Source organism: Mizuhopecten yessoensis, unplaced genomic scaffold (genome assembly GCF_002113885.1).
Source record: "Mizuhopecten yessoensis strain PY_sf001 unplaced genomic scaffold, ASM211388v2 scaffold715927, whole genome shotgun sequence".
Classification (NCBI taxonomy): domain Eukaryota; kingdom Metazoa; phylum Mollusca; class Bivalvia; order Pectinida; family Pectinidae; genus Mizuhopecten; species Mizuhopecten yessoensis.
The window spans coordinates 28,467-52,716 of record NW_018479861.1 but is presented as its reverse complement, the minus strand read 5'-3'; the positions used below and the strand labels follow the sequence as shown (position 1 = coordinate 52,716).

Below are 24,250 nucleotides of genomic sequence, written 5' to 3'. Positions count from 1 at the left end.
ACTTTCTAAAATACACCATATTACCATGGGTTACAGATACTTCCAGAAGAGTGACGAGGAGAAGGCCAATGGTCAAGAGAAATCAGATTCCTATTACTGGTGGCACAAAAAGCTTGCTGACCACTTCCAACACCTGGACAATGTGGACAGATATGTAGAGGTCAGTCGGAAGTTTACGTTTTGTACATATTACTTTGTATAACAATCCTATAACAGATGCTTTGCCAGCTTTCATTGTTGGTAAGGTAGTACAGCGTACATGTACTTTACTTTTGAAAACTGTATTGTTGGTAATATTTGTGGGGAATTTAATTCAACAAATTCCCTGTCATCAAAGGCAGCGCAAAATTAAATACCCAGCTAATAACAACACCCTGAATTATAATCTCTGTATTGTATTGACCCGAAGGGCCAAGTGAGGTTATGACATGGCGCAGCGTCCGTCGTTCGGTGTCCGTCGTCCGTCAACTTTTTCCTTTAAAACGCTACTAGTCCTTAATGGCTCAGAGGATGTGGAGCATCCTTGGGTAAAGGGGAACCAATTTTGTATAAATGGTGGGTCTGGCCCCCCTGGGGGCTGAGGGGCGGGGCCCAATAGGGAAAATATAGCAAGTTCTTTAGAATCCTTCTTCTTCTGTAGGAATGAAAGGATTTGTTCCATATTTGGTCTGAAGCATCATTGGGTGAAGGGGATCCAATTTTGTATAAACTGTGGGTCTGGCCCCCCAGGGGCCTGAGGGGGGCCCAATAGGGGAAACATAGCAAATTCTTCAAAATCCTTCTTCTTCTGTACGAATGACAGGATTTTGTCCAAATTTGGTATGAAGCATCCTTGGGTGAATGTGAACCAATTTTGTATCAACGGTGTGTCTGACCCCCCTGGAGGCAGAGAGGCGGGGCCCAATAGGGGAAATAGAGGTAAAACTTTTAAAACCCCTCTTCTACCATAGGGATTAAGGGATTTTATCCTAATTTAGTCTGGAGCATCCTTGGGCCAAGGGGACTCAATTTTGTATAAGCAGTGGGTGTGGTCTCCCAGGGGGCAGAAGGGCGGTGCCCAGTAGGGGAAATAGAGGTTAAATCTTTAAAATCCTTCTTCGACCATTGGGATTAAGGGTTTTTCATCAAACTTCTTCCAGAGCATCTTTGGGAAAAGAACACATCACCCCACCCCCTCCTTGGGACATAAGCTGGAAACTCATTATCTTGGTGTCTTACCCACCAAAATAGATTTACATGTAGTTCTTCTTGCAACTTTGTTTCTTGTACTCCTTTGAGAAACCTGTATGGTACTCAGCAGGTTTTAAATTGAAAATGAAATACCAGGTGAGCTATTAAGGCCCCTGGGCCTCTTGTTACAGAGACAAAGGAAAAAAACTTTGTTTTATACCCGTTTACTATCGAATAATGAAGCTACAACAATTCAATATTACATTTCACTTTATTTTCACAAAATACTTGTAAAAATCCAATCTTCCAAACATAGTAGTACCCATATAACGCAATATTTTAATCCACATGAACTAGTTCTAATTGGGGGGGAACTTGAAATATTAGCCCCACGAAATTAAAAACTATACAGTATGCTCAAAACCCAGAACTATATTGAAGTAGTCTGATTGTACCTTAGTTTTACTATTTGATAAATAATACTTGTAAATACTTTTGGAAAATTCCCTTTTCCAACAGCTATGTTGAAATCCGCTGTTTTCTACATTAACAGGAATATCCGTGCCAGCTGGTCTGTTTAGATGACAGTTACCGTCTGGCCCAGTGCCTCTGTGACTGGAGGATATTTGATCAACTGTACCACGAGGAATTCAGCTCCAGACTGCTGGCATACTGGCGCAAGGTATCTATTACAGCCACCGTAACTCTCCTCTCCTGCTATCCTGTGAGGAGGGAGTGTGTTCTGGAAAAAGGGTGTTCGGTCGTCAGTCTGTCTATCTGTGGATACATATTTGTTTGGAGTATTTAAGTTTCGTTCACAGTTCTAGTTGCTATTGATTTAATTTTGGAAAAGAAATTAGTTCAAATTTTCATTTTAATAAAAACATTATGAGATTATGGTGCAGGAATATATTCTAGGTTTTAACTTCATGAAGTTAAAGCATCTTTGTGTCGTAGTTCTCCTATAAATTGATGTACAGATTTATTTTCTAGATACCTGGATGTGTGATCATAAAAGAAACAAGAAAACCATTCCCCTCTTGATGTCCTAGGAATACACCTACTTGCATTCTCAGACAGATATCTTGAGTACCATATTTATCGTTTTGCATAGTCCCACCAATCTCAGTTTGATGCTTTTAGCTGTATTCAGATATCAGTATGAGGGTTAGGGTTTGAAACTATTTCTGTTCATCAAAGGGTCTGAAATAATAAGTGTACTGGAACATATAGTTAGCATGGAGGAAAGTTAATTGTAGGTGATGGGGAAGGACAAGAAGTGCCTCTGATGGCAACAATAACAGACATCTGAATGAAACACTGGAAACGTGATGGTAGTAAACCTTATTGTTACAGGTTGGTACGGCTGCTGAGATGATTACTTACTATGAGAAAGCACTGACACAGTATGAGGAGGACGACATGGTCAATGAGGAGAATGTTTCTATACGATACGAGAAAGTCTGCAGGGTTGTGTGAGTCATACAGTTTCACTTTGCATGGTAGTACATATAATCATTTTGTAGACATTTTATATTCAGCTGACTTGATCGAGAATTGAAATGTTTAGCATCTGAACAGAACAAATGAACTATGAGTGTATTTTTGGGATTACTCATGATCTATTGAATTTTATGCTATATATTGTTTATCTCTGAAAATGGAAATAGGATCGACGAAAAAAAATACCTTAACAAATATTTCAAAGAAAAATCTGCCTTAGGAGGCTAACATTGCATGACAGGTAGCACTCTCGATTTCTTGTCAAAATCTTTCTCCCGAACACAAAATAGGTACAGTAAAGGCATTACTCCAACAGAGTAGGAGAATAGGGTTATAATATTACAAGTTCTGTTAGGAAAGTAGACATATTCTACACATGACACAGTCACCATGGCAATAACTCTTACAACTGTTTAACATTAAAAGTGAAAGCTAAAAACATAAAGATGGTTGAGATTTCAGTTAATCTAGTATGATGTGTCATGCCAAACTATTTACAAGAGTTATCTCCCTTAAATAAACCTGGTATGTTTGTTACCAAGTGCATTTTACAATTCTTTATAAATTACTTTACAGAATACTTAAGTGTCCAAAACCTTTGGAAAGGAGATTGATGTTAGTTTTGTAATTTGTATCATATATAATCTTAACTTGCATCCAAATTCAAGGCAATATTTTACTATGTAATAAAATAGTGATTCATTGATACTGTATGTATATACAGGATACAGGCAGGTAAATACCTGGAGGCGTTAGAACTGCTACGGACAGCCATGAAGATTGAGGAGAAGGAGCTCGGAGCACGGCCACATCGCATGGTGGAGCTGTATGCTCTCATGGCCGAGATATATGATGAGGTACGTCAAAAGATGGCTAACAAACTGCATTGTTTATCACCTTAGTGACTTATATTTAAAAATGTAAAAAAACAAAACTTCAATTAGAAATGGAAATCCTTTTATCACTCGGTATAAAATGTTAATTGTGTGGTGTTTCAGAAACTGAAACTGAATGACTTTGTGTCACCTAGTCAGCTCCCAGATCTCAGGAAAACTATACACTACGGGAGGAAGTCCATAGCCTTGAGGAAAAAACTTCCCGGCACATATCACAAGGTAGACAACTCCATTCTGTAACTTGTTTCCTCAATAGCTGTTGTTAAGATAGCTTGAAGTATCTTAGTAAATATTAGGTGTTTGGCTATATATCGAGCAAGACATGCAGTAATTATTGAAATAAAGGAAATGGAGACATTGAAATATGCTGGCAGTAATCCAGTTTGCAAATGAAACAAGATGCATTATATTATAGCAAGGTTTTACTGAACATCCACCACTAGATTGGTTCAACTGGGTAATTGTTGAAAATCATTGTTGATGCATTTGTTGCTGTGAATAAGAAGTAAATGGTCCAACACACCTGATAGAGAGAAAAAAAGTCAGTGATCTTGGATGGGTTCGTCTCTATGAACCATCATAATGCAAATATTTTCTCCTTCGATAACTTTGTCATTGTCATGGTGTTGTTGTTTGTTGACAGTTCAAGCTAGGTATGAGTCTAATGAGGCTAGCCTTTAACATTCGATAACTTTGTCATTGTCATGGTGTTGTTGTTTGTTGACAGTTCAAGCTAGGTATGAGTCTGATGAAGCTAGCCTTTAATATGGAGAGTTGGGAGGCCTGTGGTGGCGGACCAGAACTAACGGGCGAGGCAGCTCTCGCTGAGGGCAATAAATATATAGACAAGGCACTCAAGATATTTGAGGAGGTGAGTAAGGCTGGTGAGGTGTTTCAGGATATATGATAGATTATGCACCTTCTTTCCAAGAGAGTTTGGCTTTTAAGATAACTTGTTATTAAGAAATGAACATTTTATTCAATTTTCATACATTAGATTGGAAAATTACAAAAGAAAACATGCAATATGTTAACAAAATTTGGAAGCCTCATATTAAAGAATTATTTAAATATAATGAATCAAAGATTTGTTTTAGGGTGTTTTAATGTATGTGATATATATTATTTTTGGTACTGCAGGGATATGTTTTAACTAGACAGCATGTTGTTTTGTGCTGCTATAAAGTGAAATAGGGATTAGTTATAGTTTGTCTCACTGCGCAATGTTGGTTAAACTAAGACTGAACAGTTAGAGTAAGATGACGAGCTGGTATGTGAGATTTTACATATTACACTATGTGGTATAATTTCCAACAATAACAACTTTGTAGCTAAACGACATGGAACACTATGTGGTATTATTTCCAACAAAAATATCTTTGTAGCTAAACGACATGGAACACTATGTGTTATAATTTCTGACTATAACATCGTTGTAGTTAAATGACATGGGCATCGATGTAGTTAAATGACATGGGACACTATGTGTTATAATTTCAGACAATATCAATGTTGTAGTTAAATGACATGGGACACTATATGTTATGATTTCTGACTATAACATTGTTGTAGCTTAATGACATAGGACACTATGTGTTATAATTTCAGACTATAACATCATTGTAGTTAAATGACATGGGACACTAGGTGTTATGATTTCTGACTATAACATCGTTGTAGTTAAAGGACATGGGACACTATGTGTTATAATTTCAGACAATAGCATCGATGTAGTTAAATGACATGGGACACTATGTGTTATGATTTCTGACTATAACATCGTTGTAGTTAAATGACATGGGCATCGATGTAGTTAAATGACATGGGACACTATGTGTTATAGACACTATGTGATATAATTTCAGACAATAACATCGTTGTAGTTAAATGACATGGGACACTTTGTGTTATAATTTCTGACTATAACATCGTTGAAGTTAAATGACATGGGACACTATGTGTTATAATTTCAGACTATAACATCGTCGTAGTTAAATGACATGGGACACTATGTGTTATAGACACTATGTGATATAATTTCAGACAATAACATCGTTGTAGTTAAATGACATGGGACACTTTGTGTTATAATTTCTGACTATAACATCGTTGAAGTTAAATGACATGGGACACTATGTGTTATAATTTCAGACTATAACATCGTCGTAGTTAAATGACATGGGACACTATGTGTTATAATTTCCGACTATAACATTGTTGTAGTTAAATGACATGGGACACTATGTGTTATATTTACCGACCATAACATTGTTGTAGCTCAATAACATGGGACACTATGTGTTATATTTTCTGACTATAACATCGTTGTAGTTAAATGACATGGGACACTTTGTGTTATAATTTCTGACTATAACATCGTTGTAGTTAAATGACTTGGGACACTATGTGTTATATTTACCGACCATAACATTGTTGTAGCTCAATGACATGGGACACTATGTGTTATAATTTCAGACTATAACATCATTGTAGTTAAATGACATGGGACACTATGTGTTATAGACACTATGTGATATAATTTCAGACAATAACATCGTTGTAGTTAAATGACATGGGACACTAGGTGTTATGATTTCTGACTATAACATCGTTGTAGTTAAAGGACATTGGACACTATGTGATATAATTTCAGACAATAACATCGTTGTAGTTAAATGACATGGGACTCTATGTGTTATGATTTCTGACTATAACATTGTTGTAGTTTAATGACATAGGACGCTATGTGTTATAATTTCAGACAATATCAATGTTGTAGGTAAATGACATGGGACACTATGTGTTATGATTTATGACTATAACATTGTTGTAGTTTAATGACATAGGACGCTATGTGTTATAATTTCAGACAATATCAATGTTGTAGGTAAATGACATGGGACACTATGTGTTATGATTTATGACTATAACATTGTTGTAGTTTAATGACATAGGAAACTATGTGTTATAATTTCAGACAATATCAATGTTGTAGGTAAATGACATGGGACACTATGTGTTATGATTTATGACTATAACATTGTTGTAGTTTAATGACATAGGAAACTATGTGTTATAATTTCAGACAATATCAATGTTGTAGTTGAATGACATGGGACACTATGTGTTAAAATTTCTGACTATAATAATATTATAGTTAAATGACATGGGAGACTAAGTGTTATAATTTCTGACTATAACATCGTTTTAGTTAAATGACATGGGACACTATGTGTTATAATTTCAGACTATAACATCGTCGTAGTTAAATGACATGGGACACTATGTGTTATAGACACTATGTGATATAATTTCAGACAATAACATCGTTGTAGTTAAATGACATGGGACACTTTGTGTTATAATTTCTGACTATAACATCGTTGAAGTTAAATGACATGGGACACTATGTGTTATAATTTCCGACTATAACATCGTGGTAGCTAAATGACATGGGACACTATGTGTTATAATTTCAGACTATAACATCATTGTAGCTAAATGACATGGGACACTATGTGTTATGATTTCTGACTATAACACCGTTGTAGTTAAAGGACATGGGACACTATGTGTTATAATTTCAGACAATAACATCGTTGTAGTTAAATGACATGGGACACTTTGTGTTATAATTTCTGACTATAACATCGTTGAAGTTAAATGACATGGGACACTATGTGTTATATTTACCGACCATAACATCGTTGTAGCTCAATGACATGGGACACTATGTGTTATAATTTCAGACTATAACATCATTGTAGCTAAATGACATGGGACACTATGTGTTATGATTTCTGACTATAACATCGTTGTAGTTAAAGGACATGGGACACTATGTGTTATAATTTCAGACAATAGCATCGATGTAGTTAAATGACATGGGACACTATGTGTTATATTTTCTGACTATAACATCGTTGTAGTTAAATGACATGGGACACTATGTGTTAAAATTTCTGACTATAATAATATTATAGTTAAATGACATGGGACACTATGTGTTATAATTTCTGACTATAACATCGTTGTAGTTAAATGACATGGGATACTATGTGTTAAAATTTCTGACTATAATAATATTATATTTAAACGACATGGGACACTATGTGTTATATTTTCTGACTATAACATCATTGTAGTTTAATGACATGGGACACTATGTGTTATAATTTCTGACCATAACATCGTTGTAGTTAAATGACATGGGACACTTTGTGTTATAATTTCTGACTATAACATCGTTGAAGTTAAATGACATGGGACACTATGTGTTATAATTTCAGACTATAACATCGTCGTAGTTAAATGACATGGGACACTATGTGTTATAATTTCCGTCTATAGCATCGTTGTAGTTAAATGACAAAGGACACTATGTGTTATATTTTCCGACTATAACATCGTTGAAGTTCATAAATGACATTGGACAATATGTGTTATATTTTCCGACTATAACATCGTTGTAGTTAAATGACATGGGACACTATGTGTTATATTTTCTGACTATAACATCATTGTAGCTAAATGACATGGGACACTATGTGTTATGATTTCTGACTATAACATTGTTGTAGTTAAATGACATGGGACAATATGTGTTATATTTTCTGACTATAACATCGTTGTAGCTCAATGACATTGGACACTATGTGTTTTGATTTCAGACTATAACATCTTTGTAGTTAAATGACATGGGACACTATGTGTTATATTTTCTGACTATAACATCATTGTAGCTAAATGACATGGGGCACTATGTGTTATAATTGCGTCTATAACATCGTTGTAGTTAAATGACATGGGACACTACAACGATGTTATGGTCAGAAATAATAACACATAGTGTCCCATGTAATTTAACTACAACAATGTTATAGTCGGAAATTATAACATATAGTGTCCCCTGTCATTCAGCTACAACGATGTTATAGTCGGAAATTATAACATATAGTGTCCCCTGCCATTGAGCTACAACGATGTTATGGTCAGAAATAATAACACATAGTGTCCCATGTAATTTAACTACAACAATGTTATAGTCGGAAATTATAACATATAGTGTCCCCTGTCATTGAGCTACAACGGTGTTATAGTCAGAAAATATAATACATAGTGTCCCATGTCATCTAACTACAACGATGTTATATTTTCTGACTATACCATCGTTGTAGCTCAATGACATTGGACACTATGTGTTTTTATTTCAGGCTATAACATCTTTGTAGTTAAATGAAATGGGACACTATGTGTTATGGTTTCAGACTATAACATCATTGTAGTTAAATGTCATGGGACACTATGTGTTAGATTTTCTGACTATAACATCATTGTAGCTAAATGACATGGGGCGCTATGTGTTATAATTGCGTCTATAACATCTTTGTAGTTAAATGAAATGGGACACTATGTGTTATGATTTCTGACCATAACATCGTTGTAGCTCAATGGCAGGGGACACTATATGTTATAATTTCAGATATAACATCACTATAGCTAAATGACATGGGTCACTATGTGTTATAATTTCCGACTATAACATTGTTGTAGTTAAATGACATGGGATACTATGTGTTATAATTTCAGACTATAACATGATTGTAGTTAAATGACATGGGACACTCTGTGTTATATTTTCTGACTATAACATCGTTGTAGCTCAATGACAGGGGACACTATATGTTATAATTTCAGATATAACATCATTATAGCTAAATGACATGGGACACTATGTGTTATAATTTCTGACTATAACATCGTTGTAGCTCAATGACAGGGGACACTATATGTTATAATTTCAGATATAACATCATTATAGCTAAATGACATGGGACACTATGTGTTATGATTTCTGACTATAACATCGTTGTAGTTAAATGACATGGGATACTATGTGTTATGATTTCTGACCATAACATCGTTGTAGTTAAATGACATGGGACACTATGTGTTATATTTTCTGACTATAACATCATTGTAGCTAAATGACATGTGACACTATGTGTTATAATTGCGTCTATAACATCGTTGTAGTTAAATGACATGGGACACTATGTGTTATATTTTCTGACTATAACATCATTGTAGTTAAATGACATGGGACACTATGTGTTATATTTTCAGACTATAACATCATTGTAGTTAAATGACATGGGACACTATGTGTTATATTATCTGACTATAACATCATTGTAGTTAAATGACATGGGACACTATGTGTTATATTTTCTGACTATAACATCGTTGTAGTTAAATGACATGGGACACAATGTGTTATATTTACCGACCATAACATCGTTGTAGCTCAATGACATGGGACACTATGCAGAAGCCCTGATGACGAAGGGTGTCCTGGCTCGCCGTGGAAGTATGGAACAGTTAAAAGTGGGTACTTTATGCGGGATTTTATATCTTCATGTTAAACTACCAATTTTGATGACAGTTTCATTTACAATTTTCACAATTTTACATGTCTATTTTCAACTTACCCCTTTGAATTTTGTGAAGTGGCACTCCTGTGTTTACATACATTCAAAATGTATTAGTTCGAGTCAAAACTCATTAATTTATATTCACTTCTAATTTTTAAAAGAATATTTGGGGGATGAGAAAGTGATATCTGTTAAAGTTGCTTAGCACTTAGAAGTTTCAACAATCTTCATTATTGAGGATTAATTTGGAAAGTCTAATTTTTCAATTCAATTGTGCGAAATATGTGTAAAAATGGAATCATTTTGGTATTCATGATGTTTTGAATTCCAGCACTTCATGTGACATAATTATGATAACATCACATATTAAACATTTGTGTAGTGTGTCATTGTAAATGTATACAAGCTGACCCTCACCTAAGTCCACATTGTAAATGTATACAAGCTGACCCTCACCTAAGTCCACATTGTAAATGTATACAAGCTGACCCTCACCTAAGTCCACATTGTAAATGTATACAAGCTGACCCTCACCTAAGTCCACATTGTATTTCATCCCCACGAAATTTAAATAATTATACAGCACTTGTTTTACCTGTAAGACGTGCAATGGCACTCAGAGTAATGATATGAATTTGGAGCAGTGCTTTGCTGGCATTTCTCTAGCTTTTCTGGTAAAAACTGTGACCAAGATCATATAATTTTATAATACATGCGATAAAAAGGGTCACAAACTCATTTCCATTTTATATAATGTTTATCAAACTCTGATATTAGTCATGGAAATTGAAACTGGTTTTGAGATCTGGTATTAGACTGCATGTACAAGGCTGTGTTTTGTCTTTGCAGCTATATAACGAGGCGATGGATCTGTGTATGCAGATGTATGGAGAGTACCACATCCTAACATCTAGGCTCTACATTAACATAGGAATTGTGTACGAAGATAATAATGACTTCAAAAAAGCCTATGAGTATTTCAAAAAGTGGGCACGTGTAAGTGAGGAAATCCTCGGCCCAGATCACCCGAAAACGCAGCGCGCAAAAGGTGTGTTACGTGAGAGTCGTTATCAGAGAATCGCTCGAACTCTTGGGGAGAATGATGATGATCATGATGAGGATCGTGATGAGGATACAAATGAAGATGAAGAAGAAATGGAAAATCCAGATCTTGAACATTATTATGATGACCAAATAAGTCAGGGGGGAGGTCAACAGATACAACTGGACAACAGTTTACTGGAGACTTTGGACCCTGCAGAGGTCAATACTGAGGAGGCGGCAGAGAATCAGCGTAATCTAGGCCACACTCATCCCAGCAATGCCCCGAGCAATGCCCTCCTCGCCTCAGGCAATAACGCAGACACCATTGAGCAGCTGATGAATGGTTATTTTGAAGGTGAGGATGAAAACGGTAGTGGTAGTAATCACGAAAACTCTGACAATGAAAATTTTTACGATGATAATTTTGAGGACTATGAAGAACATTATATTCTTCATTCAGACAGTGGCCCTGTTATAGAGGAGTTCAATGTTAACCTAGAGGAGGATGACGATGAAGAGGATGAGGAAATTGTACAAATTACGGCACGTGACTCGTGTAACAATGACCTCGAACAGGACAATCGATATGCGGGGGATAGTCGCGAAGGAAGTGATGATGATTCGTGAATCCTATACTCTAACCATATTATTGAAAATAAATGTTTGCACAACAGACACCAGCTCGGCAAAGATCTGCATCAGTCAATAGCCTTCTTTGCTTCATGGTGTGACCAGTGCTGTGTAGATTCCTAATCTTGCAAGTTCCAGGCTTTTTGTGGATCAGGAGCCTCAATGTGATTTCATCTGTTACTGAACTAAATCCAAGCATCCTAAATACTGAAAAAATATCATTGTAAAACTTACCTCCTCAAACCAGCTTGTTCTGTGTGGTCAACAGTTGGCCATGGTGTTTTGGCACAACCCCCGTGGTGTGTGGCCAACAGTTGGCCATGGTGTTTTGGTACAACCCCCGTGGTGTGTGGCCAACAGTTGGCCATGGTGTTTTGGTACAACCCCCGTGGTGAAGTTATGATTTAGATTGCGTCCTTTATGTCTGCACTTGAGCCTCATTGTTAAAACCATTCAAGGCCAACAACTCCTTAATTATAAACTAAAATGTCGTTACCATTGGAACACATGTCATTTATATTTGAAAAATAATTCTTTTACAAGGATTCAAATTAATGATGTTTAATCTGCGTTAACCTAAGGGCTATTCCAGAATTAACTGAAGGGGAGGGGTGGGAGGCACTGTTCAGAGACCCGATCACCTAAAAATGTTAAAAGTGATTTAATATAAGGAATGGTAGGCAGATGTGGATTTAACCCCACAACCCATACTATATTAATAGAGGTGCCTCACCTCCTTCATGTTATCGATTATGGAACAGCCCTCAGTAATTTTGACTCGTATTTCAGTCAGCAAAGGATGAGTGGTACTCTGTTATGTACAGTATGCTGGTATACATAATATTAAATTGTTAGGGAGTCAATCTGTATTTAAAATATCCCATAAATGATTGTTCCGACACTTAACAAAGAAACATATATTTATTGCTGTTCCTTTTACATTTGTCCGAGGTTATTATTTTTTTCGATGCCTCCACCTGGGACCTCTGCTGTACTTACGGTCTATCAAATGAGTTATACAGAAATTCTCTCTCGCCGAGTCAGTAGAAAGCAGCTAATATGTTGTACTAGGATGACAAACACGTTCAAATTCTCATGAAAAAGTGTCTGGGAATGCTGTTGTAAAAATAAATATCACCAATATTAAACAATGGTATATTTTGATCAAATTATGAAAGTTACAACAACAGTTAATCGAGTCGCAGAGGTGACATTTTTAAAATAACAGACAAAACCAACAGCTAATCTTTAACCAAATTGATTAAATGAGGAGATTTATAAAATGTGTAACTTGTTAAATTTTAATGGACATGTTTGTGGAATTGGTTCTTTATAATCATCACTATTGAAGGTCAATGAAGGATATCATATGCTACCAAACCCTGTATTGACATTCTATCTTTATAGTCATCACTATTGAAGGTCAATGAAGGATATCATATGCTACCAAACCCTGTATTGACATTCTATCTTTCAAATTGAGACTAACGTGCACATCATACCGACTAAGAAGTGTTATTATGTGCACTTGTTTTGTCAGACAAATTGAACATTTTGAAATTTACAAACATTTTACAATTAATACAGAAATTATTTTGTATTTGATAATTTTAACTAACAGTTTATATTATGTTGATTTTTTTTTTGAATTGAATTTCCAGAGTATTATGGTTGATTGTTCTCTCAGGACAGTAAGAATAAATTATAATTTATACTTTAACATTTACTTACAGATCATTGTACAAATATTTATTTTTAGTTGTCATGGTATGTATCTCTCATTAGCATACTTCATGGGTTTATGATGTATTTCTACATCAGCATTTTGAGAAAGTCAAGAGGGATTCATTATTATGCCAAAATGTCTTCCAAAGGATCGGGTACTGGTTGTTAGCTCACCTGGTCCAAAGGAGGGGGTACTGGTTGTCTGAACAGTTATAATTATTACACATGGACAGGAACAGGTTTATTGCTGGTGATGTTACAGTTAAAAGGTACAAGATTTTATAACTACTCTTTTTTTGGACCAACTTAGATTTTCTTATTTTTTCCAGAACCGCCATACACTAACATAAATATGTTTGCAGAACTGCTAACACTTAAAGGTTTTCATGTTACAATCACAAATCGGAATACTATGAAAATATTTGAAAACAGCTTTATTACCTACATGTAGAGAAGTCCACAGGCAGTATTTCCTGGTGTATGAAGTACTGTAATAAGAATCTGTCCTGATATTTTTGTAAAGTCACAAGTCTTCCTTTCATAAATTTTACTATTGGAGCATCATTGCTTTTATACATAAGAAGAAAAATACATACTTACAATCCTACCGAAAAATAAAATAACCTGTCTATCTGTTTAATTCAGTTGCAGTATTTACCTCCAGGAAAAGGAAAGAGAAGCACTACTATGAAATAGGAAACATTTTATCTAATTTAACCTCCCCCTTGTCTAATTTAACCTTCCCCTTATCTTATTTAACCTCCCCCTTGATTTAGTGAAGGAGCATCCTTGAAAATTCCAGAGAAATGCTCTCTTACATTCTCTGAACCCCTGGAATTTGTAATGAAAATTGAAGGCTCTGTAAGCGCCTCCGTGTGGATGATACGAGTAAACCAGTTTAAGCCTTTGATGTACATCAAAAAGAATTGTTAGCATAATGATAAACTTCCTGGCTTTGATGTCAGATGTTGGTTGGTTGGTTGAGTTGTTTATTGTCTACACTTCACTGACGAAGTCGATGTTTGGTCGACGTGAGAGGGTAAGTGGGCGCTTACCAGGCCCTCCTTAGTGTAGTCCCCACTGCCCTCCTATGATGTCGTATGTTGCTGCTCTGTAACCTTCAAAGGCTAGGTATCAGCCTAGCAATTGGTCAGAATGTTTTTCACCCGAAACCAATCAAAATGCTGTGTGCTTTCCATTTTGTCATACCATATTCTAGGGTCATTGGTCAAAGCTAAAGGGTCAAAGATCACAAACCACTTAACAGGTAAGTTTCTTCACACCATAGGATGGTAGCAAAGAGTTTTACCTCTGGTTAAGTTGTGGTGGTTATAGGTCAAAATTGTTAGGGGTCAAAGGTCACCAACCACTCAACAGATTAGTTTCTTTACACCAAAGTGTGGTAGCAAAGAGTTTTACCTCCGGTTAAGTTGTGGTGGTCATAGGTCAAGGTTAAAGGGTCAAGTTTCCACTTGTGAAGTAAAAGCTTGTATACAAGATATCTGGAGAAACAGATTTATCGCCAGTGTATATTATACTTCAGTGTGGCAACACCAAGTTCTGCACCTTACTTTATATCATACTTCAGTGTGGCAACACCAAGTTCTGCACCTTACTTTATTCTTGCAATAATCGGTCAATGTTAAAGGGTCACACTTTACCATACATGGGTATGTGAGCCACCGTTCACTTTGTCTTGATATAACCAGAGACAGATACTGCCTTTGATCAGTATCTCTGTAAGCTATCTCATTTCTAAATGGACCTTACACACACACTAAATTTAGTCCTAGCAATGAACAAATTTCAGTTTCCACAAAGCCATTGAATGACCACACGAGTGATTAAGTTGAGAACAGATTCATGTAGCACAACCAATGAGTGTTTATAAGTGACGTTTCAATGTCTAGTACGGTATGTACTCTGTCACCTTCTGAATGAGAGACTAAGTATTTTTGACTTGGGGTTCTGTTGACAGTTTTTACATTAAACCAAGTTCTCTGCTTGCTGATATTGTTACCGCTTAAGCAATATTGTCATTTTCCATATGTTACATGATCAGGCCAATACTTATTACTGATGTAGTTGATAATGTCTCCACTCGTAAAAGCTGTCTATGTACAACTAAAGGGGATGTCCTTTTTATATTTTCGTATGAATATAACAGAATATTTGTCGTACACAATGCTCGTATTATATCCCCCTCCCTAATTACGTCGGGGGGAATGTTGTCATTATTTTCCAGTGCATCTGTAACCAGTCCATTGTCAGTCTGTAGAAAAAAACCTGCACATAAGATATCTCACGAACTCTTCAGCAGATTTAGTTTATATCTACACCATACTATTGTAACATCATCTTCTACACATGATAAGATCTTGAGTAGACATAGGTCAAGGTTAAAAGGTCAAAGGTACCCCTTGACCATTTAAGGGATGGGAGGGGGATGTTATATCTAAATGAACCCAGACAAACTTTGTTTTGTTGCTTAAGAAGTACTGATATTAAAAAACATTTTTTTTGCTTCAGGTAACATAATTAAGAGATGATGTTGGTATGAGCCATGTTCATTGTCTACCAAACTGTCCCATTCTGATAGACTAGGGTTTATGTAGCATGATACGTGGAGTTATTTATTACAATATTAGTGGGACTTCAGGATCAGACTTGATTCTATATGCCCGTTTGTGTAGTACTCTGTGAACAAAACATATTCTCTATAACATTATATCCATGTTATTGAATAACAAGGACAGCAATGAAGTGTTAAAACTGTGTTTTTACTTTCTATTACCGGTGTTACTTCCACAGTGCTTACAACAACACATCCAATTAATGTAATACTGTACTATTTGATGTTTTTAGGACCTAATATTTTTCAATGATGAAGTATGCATGAAGTAAACTGTGAAAGAACAGAGGAACCTATTTCCTGGCTGTATCAATAACCGAGCAGGGGAACCTATTTCCTGGCTGTATCAATAGCTGAGCAGGGGAACCTATTTCCTGGCTGTATCAATAACCGAGCAGGGGAACCTATGTCCTGGCTGTATCAATAACGGAGCAGGGGAACCTATTTCCTGGTTGTATCAATAGCTGAGCAGGGGAACCTATTTCCTGGCTGTATCAATAACCGAGCAGCTGTATCAATAGCTGAGCAGGGGAACCTATTTCCTGGCTGTATCAATAACTGAGCAGGGGAACCTATTTCCTGGCTGTATCAATAGCTGAGCAGAGGAACCTATTTCCTGGCTGTATCAATAGCTGAGCAGGGGATAATGCGTCCTGCATCCTTACACACCAAGCACGTAATGAAATGTTTTGTCTGCACTGTTCTCAATGCAAATTAAGACCAATCCAGCAGTACTGGGTTTTCCTCATTTGCATATTAAGATACACCCACAAGAGCTGGATTTATGTCCTTTGTATATTAGGACACATTGATCAGTGCTGCATATGTGCCCATTTGCATAAAAGGAAACAAAAACTGTGTCCTCATTTGCATATAAGGACATGTCCAGCACTGTTGTTGAGTGATCTTTACCATATAAGGACATGCACAGCACTGTTGTTGAGTGATCTTTACCATATGAGGGCACGCCCAGCACTGTTGTTGAGTGATCTTTACCATATAAGGACACGCCCAGCACTGTTGTTGAGTGCCCTTTACCATATAGCACATAATCATTTATACCTGGTCAGTGGAGGAATTATACTGATAATTAATTTCATTGAAAAAATATCAGTGCTGCAAGGGAATAATGGTTATGCATTGTCCTCATTAGCATATTAGGACACACCTACTAGTGCTGGCTTTAAGATGATGGGTTAAAAGTATGGGGTGCTGTTGCTTTATTTGGGTTTTCTCAAAACCCAATAATGTTGTTAATAAATCATGGTGATGAAACTTGAGAACGTTTTATTCTTCTTCTTTTTTTGTTTCAAGTGAAGTTTAATCAAAAGTTCTCAGAGACTGTTATCACACACTGTATTAGGTATAATCAATAATCAGGGATTGTTTTTCTTTGTTGTTGTTCCTTCTCTGGTTTGTCTGACCAGATCCTCCCCTGAATGGGAAAACTATGATCATAAGATATTTTGACATATCAAATTATCAAATGAAAAGTTTCTATTTTTGGTCAATTGAAAATTCAAGATGGCTGACATGTCTTCTGATTGGATCACTTAGAAACAACTTTATATAAAAAAAAAATTGCTGTACAGTATGCACATTTGGATATGTTAGGATAAAAAATGTATGGAACTTTTTTCTATCCACATTGTTATGAAATTAAAGGTCGATTTCAGATCCCCCCTGTGGAATTAAATGAAGGTAGAAAAATACACATTAGAGAACATGTGTTAGCCAAGGGTTTTAGAAACAACAAGACATTACCGAGGTGTCAACAAACACATAATTTGAACTCAAAAATGATCAACTAGGGCAAAATATGGTTAAAGGAAAGATATACACGGAGATCTTTGAAAAAGTACAAAGATAATAAGACCAGGTGTTCCAGAAGGGTAAGCGTCTTCTGCTTCTGTTGACACCCGCCATGTAAACCTAAGTTGAATCCAAGTAAATGTGACATCTCCTCATCGAGAACTCTGGTAGTGACAACAAAGCCACAAGGCACTCCAGTGAGCACAATAAAAAGATCGACCTTCATATCACACAAAGAAATAGCATATTTCCCGAGAGATTCTGATGGTGACAAAAAAACTTCTTTGAAAACACTGTTGTAAGTGTGTCTGTCAGCAGTCGACATCTATCACGGAAGTCATGATATTCGTAGCAAGCTCCTAAGTACTGAATCAACTGCGAAATGTAAAACACCATATGTAGACTAAGCAGGGACGTTGCTTTCAAGAAAGGGAATGTTCACGATCGGAAAGTCGAAATCGCCCTTCTTATCGAACAGCTTGGTAGTAAGCTCTCCCTGTTGATCATGTTGTAAAGGTCGAGGAAAGCGGCTGAAGTTGAAAGATAAAGTGGTGTTCTTGATTTAGAGCTCTGGAGGGTATATACAATCGATGTGGTCAAAGAATTTCATGTTAATATCAAAGAGTAAAGAAAACGTAATTCAAACTAAAAATCGATAAAACTAGGACACAATACAAATTAAAAATTAACATGGAAACCCCTTAAAAACACACGGAGAATAAGACCAGCTGTTCCAGAGTGGCAAGGTATTCTGCGTCATCTGACAACACCCGCCATGACAATCTAGGTAAAATTAACATGGAAACCCCTTAAAAACACACAGAATAAGACCAGCTGTTCCAGGGCAAGGTATTCTGCGTCATCTGACAACACCCGCCATTGAAATTGAGGTAAAATCAAAGTTTTTATTATGTTTTTACTGCTCATCGACATTCAAGTCATCCGGGGGTAAATCCAAGCAATGCCACGTTCTCAATGCTAGAACCGGGGTAGTGACAACCAAACAGTAAGGCACACTGATGAGCAGTATGAAAAACATTGACATTCATGTAGCATAAGGAAAAAGGATTTCCAATGATACAAAGTTGGTGACCGTAAAACTTACACATAGTCTTCATCAACCTCCGTTTCACTGTGAACAACCCGGTGTTGTAGCTGTGAACAACCCTGTGTTGTAACTGTGTACAACCCTGTGTTGTAGCTGTGTACAATCCTGTGTTGTAACTGTGTAAAACCCTGTGTTGTAGCTGTGAACAACCCTGTGTTGTAGCTGTGTACAATCCTGTGTTGTAACTGTGTAAAACCCTGTGTTGTAGCTGTGAACAACCCTGTGTTGTAGCTGTGTACAATCCTGTGTTGTAACTGTGTAAAACCCTGTGTTGTAGCTGTGAACAACCCTGTGTTGTAGCTGTGTACAATCCTGTGTTGTAACTGTGTAAAACCCTGTGTTGTAGCTGTGAACAACCCTGTGTTGTAGCTGTGTAATCCTGTGTTGTAACTGTGTTGTAACTGTGTACAACCCTGTGTTGTAGCTGTGTAAACCCTGTGTTGTAACTGTGTACAACCCTGTCTTGTAACTGTGTACAACCCTATGTTGTAGCTGTGTACAACCCTGTGTTGTAACGGTGTACAGCCCTGTGTTGTAGCTGTGTACAACCCAGTGTTGTAACTGTGTTATGGCTGTGTACAACCCTGTGTTGTAACTGTGTTATCGCTTTGTACAACCCTGTGTTATAGCTGTGTACAACCCTGTGTTGTAGCTGTGTACGTAGGTGTCAGTCTGCCGTCGATATGTGTCCTGTAAATCATTATTTTCGGAGCAAGCCCTGAGCTGCAAAATGTAACGTCCGTAAGTTGGGAAAGCTCGGATGTTACTTTCGAGAAGGGGAAATTCGCTATCAGAAAATCTTGAAATAATAGCTGTGTCCGTTGAGTTGCGCGAGGCCGTTGCGGGTGAAGGTTGCATGAAAGAAATCAAAATAAACCCACCTTTATAATTTCAATTCATTTTCAAATTCCTTGATATTGTTTAGACATTTTTGACCATGCATTATTGAATGAGATTTCTGAAATCTCAACTTTTTTTCTTGAAATGTAACATAATTGAAATTATGCGCAAATCAACCGGACATTTTAAAGCCCGAACGGATGTTTGGAAGCAGGGAGCCTTATCAGATATATTTCATAGTCTACTTGCTGGTAAAATTCCAGTAGCGTAGCTGCCTTAGGCTCGAGTAGGCACGTGCCTACACATAATTTTGTCGAGAGTTAAAAGTGAATATGTGTTTTCACTAAAATAAAAGATTAGATTATATCCAGGATGCTCTGTATATGTCAAGTACAAAACAGGGGAAATCACGTTTTCCACATAAAAAAGACCTTGTAACACGTAGTGCAATACATTTTTCATGTTGACTTTAAGCAATGATATTACCACAACCAACGGGGAATAAGTTTGTTGTCCGGAAAATGCGAAACATCAAAAGTTCGAGACCAAATCAGAGGCTCCCCCTCGCATTGAAAATGTCTCGTCTTCCGAGGCTACGCAAAATAAGGCGACATTCTTAAATTCCAATGCCCACCCTACCACGATGTGGTTCGCAAATGATATCAGGCGGTGCATTTCATCAATCTTGAATATTCTCTTCTTAAAAATGTTTCTTCTAACAAGCTATTTCCCCCCCAAGCCTTTACACTATCGGTCCTTATACCAATCAGAAGAAACGCCTTCTTTTTCTTATTATGAGAGGTTTCTTTTAAAAAAGAAGGGCAAACAGCGATATAAATACATGGTTGTTAATAATTTTTGAGCATATTTTCTGAAAAGCACCACTAAGGCTTAGATAAATTATCAGATGTTGAAATTGTGAGAATGAATGAGTTCCTGGTTGAGTTCTTTATTAAGTCCGATGGCAAGATTTTCCATCAGTAAGGAGGCATTCCTATGAGAAGAAACTGTGCCCCTCCTCTGGCCGACTTTTTTGGTTTAAGCAATCATGACGACAAAAAAATTCCACCAATTGCAAGTCTTTCAATTTAACATTCAAATACATCAAAACTATTCTGTCTTTGAAAAAACAATTGTATTGACCGCGTCGATCTTATGTACCCTCCCGAGCTTGAGATTTAGGACACTGCATGCTTTTCTCCCTCAGTCACTTTCCGTCGATCTTATGTACCCTCCAGAGCTTGAGATTTAGGACACTGCATGCTTTTCTACCTCAGTCACTTTAGGCTATAAACTGGGATGACAGTGGGTAAATCTATCACGAGGACGCTGATATCTCGTCTCATATTTTGCCAATACATAACCGCCGCTGATTATTTGATCATCTCTAGGGGCACAAATTATAATTCTACAAAGATGAATTTCGCGTATATTATATTTATCGCTCTAAAATGGAAATGAAAATACTGCAAACGCCAGTCAAGTTGCAGGCGATGTTCTGACAAGGACTTTGATAAAATCTAAATTAATGACTTGGCGAGAGTTTTTTCCCACAGAAATTGTCATATGCAACAAATCTGAATTTCATTTCATTTCCATGATGGGCACTTCCAAATGCTGGCAGCCCCTCCTCCGACCCCGCCCTCTGCCCATCCTCAGAATCCAATTACTGTACAGCTAGCTATCAGTGCGAATAATCAGTTAAATCGGTCGGACAGCACTTCTAAAGCGAGTAGAAAAGATTGATCAAGAACATGCTTGTAAGTAGGTTCCAAGTATTATAACATGTCGCGCACAGCGAAATCTGACTGTGTCACACATGACGCCACGTGTTTCGCTGGTGTGTTGATGGACGCGTACGCCATTAAGATTATATCCGCGTCCTTGGTTTCAGTCAAAAGATAATCAGCAGAAGGAAGTATTTTCCCCTAACTGTCCATCATAAAACACCATCATATACTTGATCAGTCACATTTACTAGATTTACGCCACCTGGTCACGTGCCAAATTAAGACTTTTCGTTTGGACGAGCTCACTACCGCGTTTCTATGGCCCCTTTTCACAAAATCTTGGATACGCACCTGATATATAATGCAGTCTTAGATTTTTCTGCAAAGTGTTATTCATGAAGTAACACTTGGAACATGAAGTTCAATTGTTTGAATTATCTTGGAATGAAATTATTTTCGTAAGGTAAAGAACAAAATAACACAACAAAAAATACTTCCTTTCAATAATTAGTAACGTCTTGAAAAACCTTCGACAGAAAGAGAGAAAAAAATAGATAATTCTCATATGGGATGCTAATACTTTTTTCGATAACATATCACAGATTCACTGAAAGGGCAGAATGCATGACATATAAAGAGGGAAAATCACTTTTGATCTGATAGTTAATAACAGATACCAAGGGAGATCACTCTGTCAGTCTAAAGACTTTTTAAAAAAGCATTATGTCTTTGTATGGTTGTGAATGCAATATAAAATATGTTTATATAAACTATTAACAGAATAAACCCAGAAATATATATTGATAAAGAAAGAGGTCTCGGTATAACCAGTTTTCTGTATTATATGATGTTTGATATAGAACACTAAGTAGTACTGCACGAGCTGCCGTAACTGTACGAGCTGCCGTAACTGTACAATGTAGCTCAAGGGCCGATCTATTTTATTTTATTTTGAAATTTTAGATAATTGGATCACAGAATTCAACATAGTATAAAAATATATCAGCTGTTGGGCTACGGTTCCCACAATATGTACTGATTCGCATGTTGTTAAAATGTGAACAGCAATTAACTACTTGCCCTGGAAACATCTGTGGTCGGGGCAAGGTAAAGTCTGTGATCCCTTTAGATTAATGTGGATCTGTCCTTTATAGCAGAAAAATTCTGAAATGCTCTGTTATATATATGTAAGCTTACAACTAATTAGGATGGGATGCTCTGGTATATATATGTAAGCTGACAACTAATAAGGATGGGATGCTGGTATATATATGTCTGGTATATATATGTCTGGTATATATATGTAAGCTTACAACTAATAAGGATGGAACGCTCTGGTATATATATGTCTGGTATATATATGTCTGGTATATATATGTAAGCTTACAACTAATTAGGATGGAACGCTCTGTTATATATATGTAAGCTTACAACTAATAAGGATGGAATGCTCTGGTATATATATGTAAGCTTACAACTAATTAGGATGGGATGCTCTGGTATATATATGTAAGCTGACAACTAATTAGGATGGAACGCTCTGTTATATATATGTAAGCTTACAACTAATAAGGATGGAACGCTCTGGTATATATATGTAAGCTTACAACTAATTAGGATGGAACGCTCTGGTATATATATGTAAGCTTACAACTAATAAGGATGGAATGCTCTGGTATATATATGTAAGCTTACAACTAATTAGGATGGGATGCTCTGGTATATATATGTAAGCTGACAACTAATTAGGATGGAACGCTCTGTTATATATATGTAAGCTTACAACTAATAAGGATGGAACGCTCTGGTATATATATGTAAGCTTACAACTAATTAGGATGGGATGCTCTGGTATATATATGTAAGCTGACAACTAATTAGGATGGAACGCTGGTATATATATGTAAGTTTACAACTAATTAGGATGGGATGCTCTGGTATATATATGTAAGCTGACAACTAATTAGGATGGAACGCTCTATTATATATATGTAAGCTTACAACTAATAAGGATGGGATGCTGGTATATATATTATATGTCTGGTATATATATGTCTGGTATATATATGTAAGCTTACAACTAATTAGGATGGGATGCTCTGGTATATATATGTAAGTTTACAACGAATTAGGTACATGGTATAACAATACAACATTAGCTCTAAGGAGCTATTAAAAGTTCTGTCTGAAATTAAAGATTACCTACCTGGTTGCAGAATTATCTGGGTCCCAGTAAAGTTGTAAAACATGATTTTTTGCAATTTTGCGTTGTGTGCTGTTGTCAAAATTTTACCTCCTGTAAAACTAGCTTTTCATGTGTAGGCACCCTTTCGGATTATGGCCAAAATTTTATTCTCGAACCAAAAAAATCTTCTTTTTTTTTTACAAATGTGAAGCTTACATAACCCACTTCATCATGCTTATACAGTACATTTCACCTAATATCACGTCTGTTAATGTCACTTTTCGGTTATTGTCATGTTTTTTTGATGCACCGTTTTTCCTGCTATATAATCTATGCAATTCAATTCTTTTATTATCACCAGTTTTTATGTTGATTTCTCTTAATATCACTTTATTTTGGCCACTGCCACAAGAAAAATACAGGTAAATGGTGGTAATGATTTATGATAAATGCCCTGGGGACCTTCTTTCACACCCTGGACGCATTATGTAAACAATGCCTTGACCTAACAGGGTATTTTTTACACCTGGCTGACTGTCAA

At 36.4% G+C, this 24,250-nt stretch overlaps 1 protein-coding gene across 1 annotated transcript in view; it reads left to right on the top strand.

Moving 5' to 3' along the window:
• The window catches only part of LOC110441393 (nephrocystin-3-like), a 39,200-nt gene extending 22,522 nt beyond the window's left edge, over positions 1-16,678 (top strand). The window contains exons 16-23 of the mRNA XM_021484515.1: positions 37-160; positions 1,724-1,852; positions 2,527-2,645; positions 3,398-3,530; positions 3,672-3,788; positions 4,297-4,440; positions 9,876-9,956; positions 10,853-16,678. Of these exons, the coding sequence (XP_021340190.1) occupies positions 37-160; positions 1,724-1,852; positions 2,527-2,645; positions 3,398-3,530; positions 3,672-3,788; positions 4,297-4,440; positions 9,876-9,956; positions 10,853-11,674 (1,669 nt within the window). The 3' untranslated portion in view covers positions 11,675-16,678. The remainder of the gene's footprint in view (positions 1-36; positions 161-1,723; positions 1,853-2,526; positions 2,646-3,397; positions 3,531-3,671; positions 3,789-4,296; positions 4,441-9,875; positions 9,957-10,852) is intronic.
• The last annotated feature ends 7,572 nt before the right edge of the window (positions 16,679-24,250 follow it).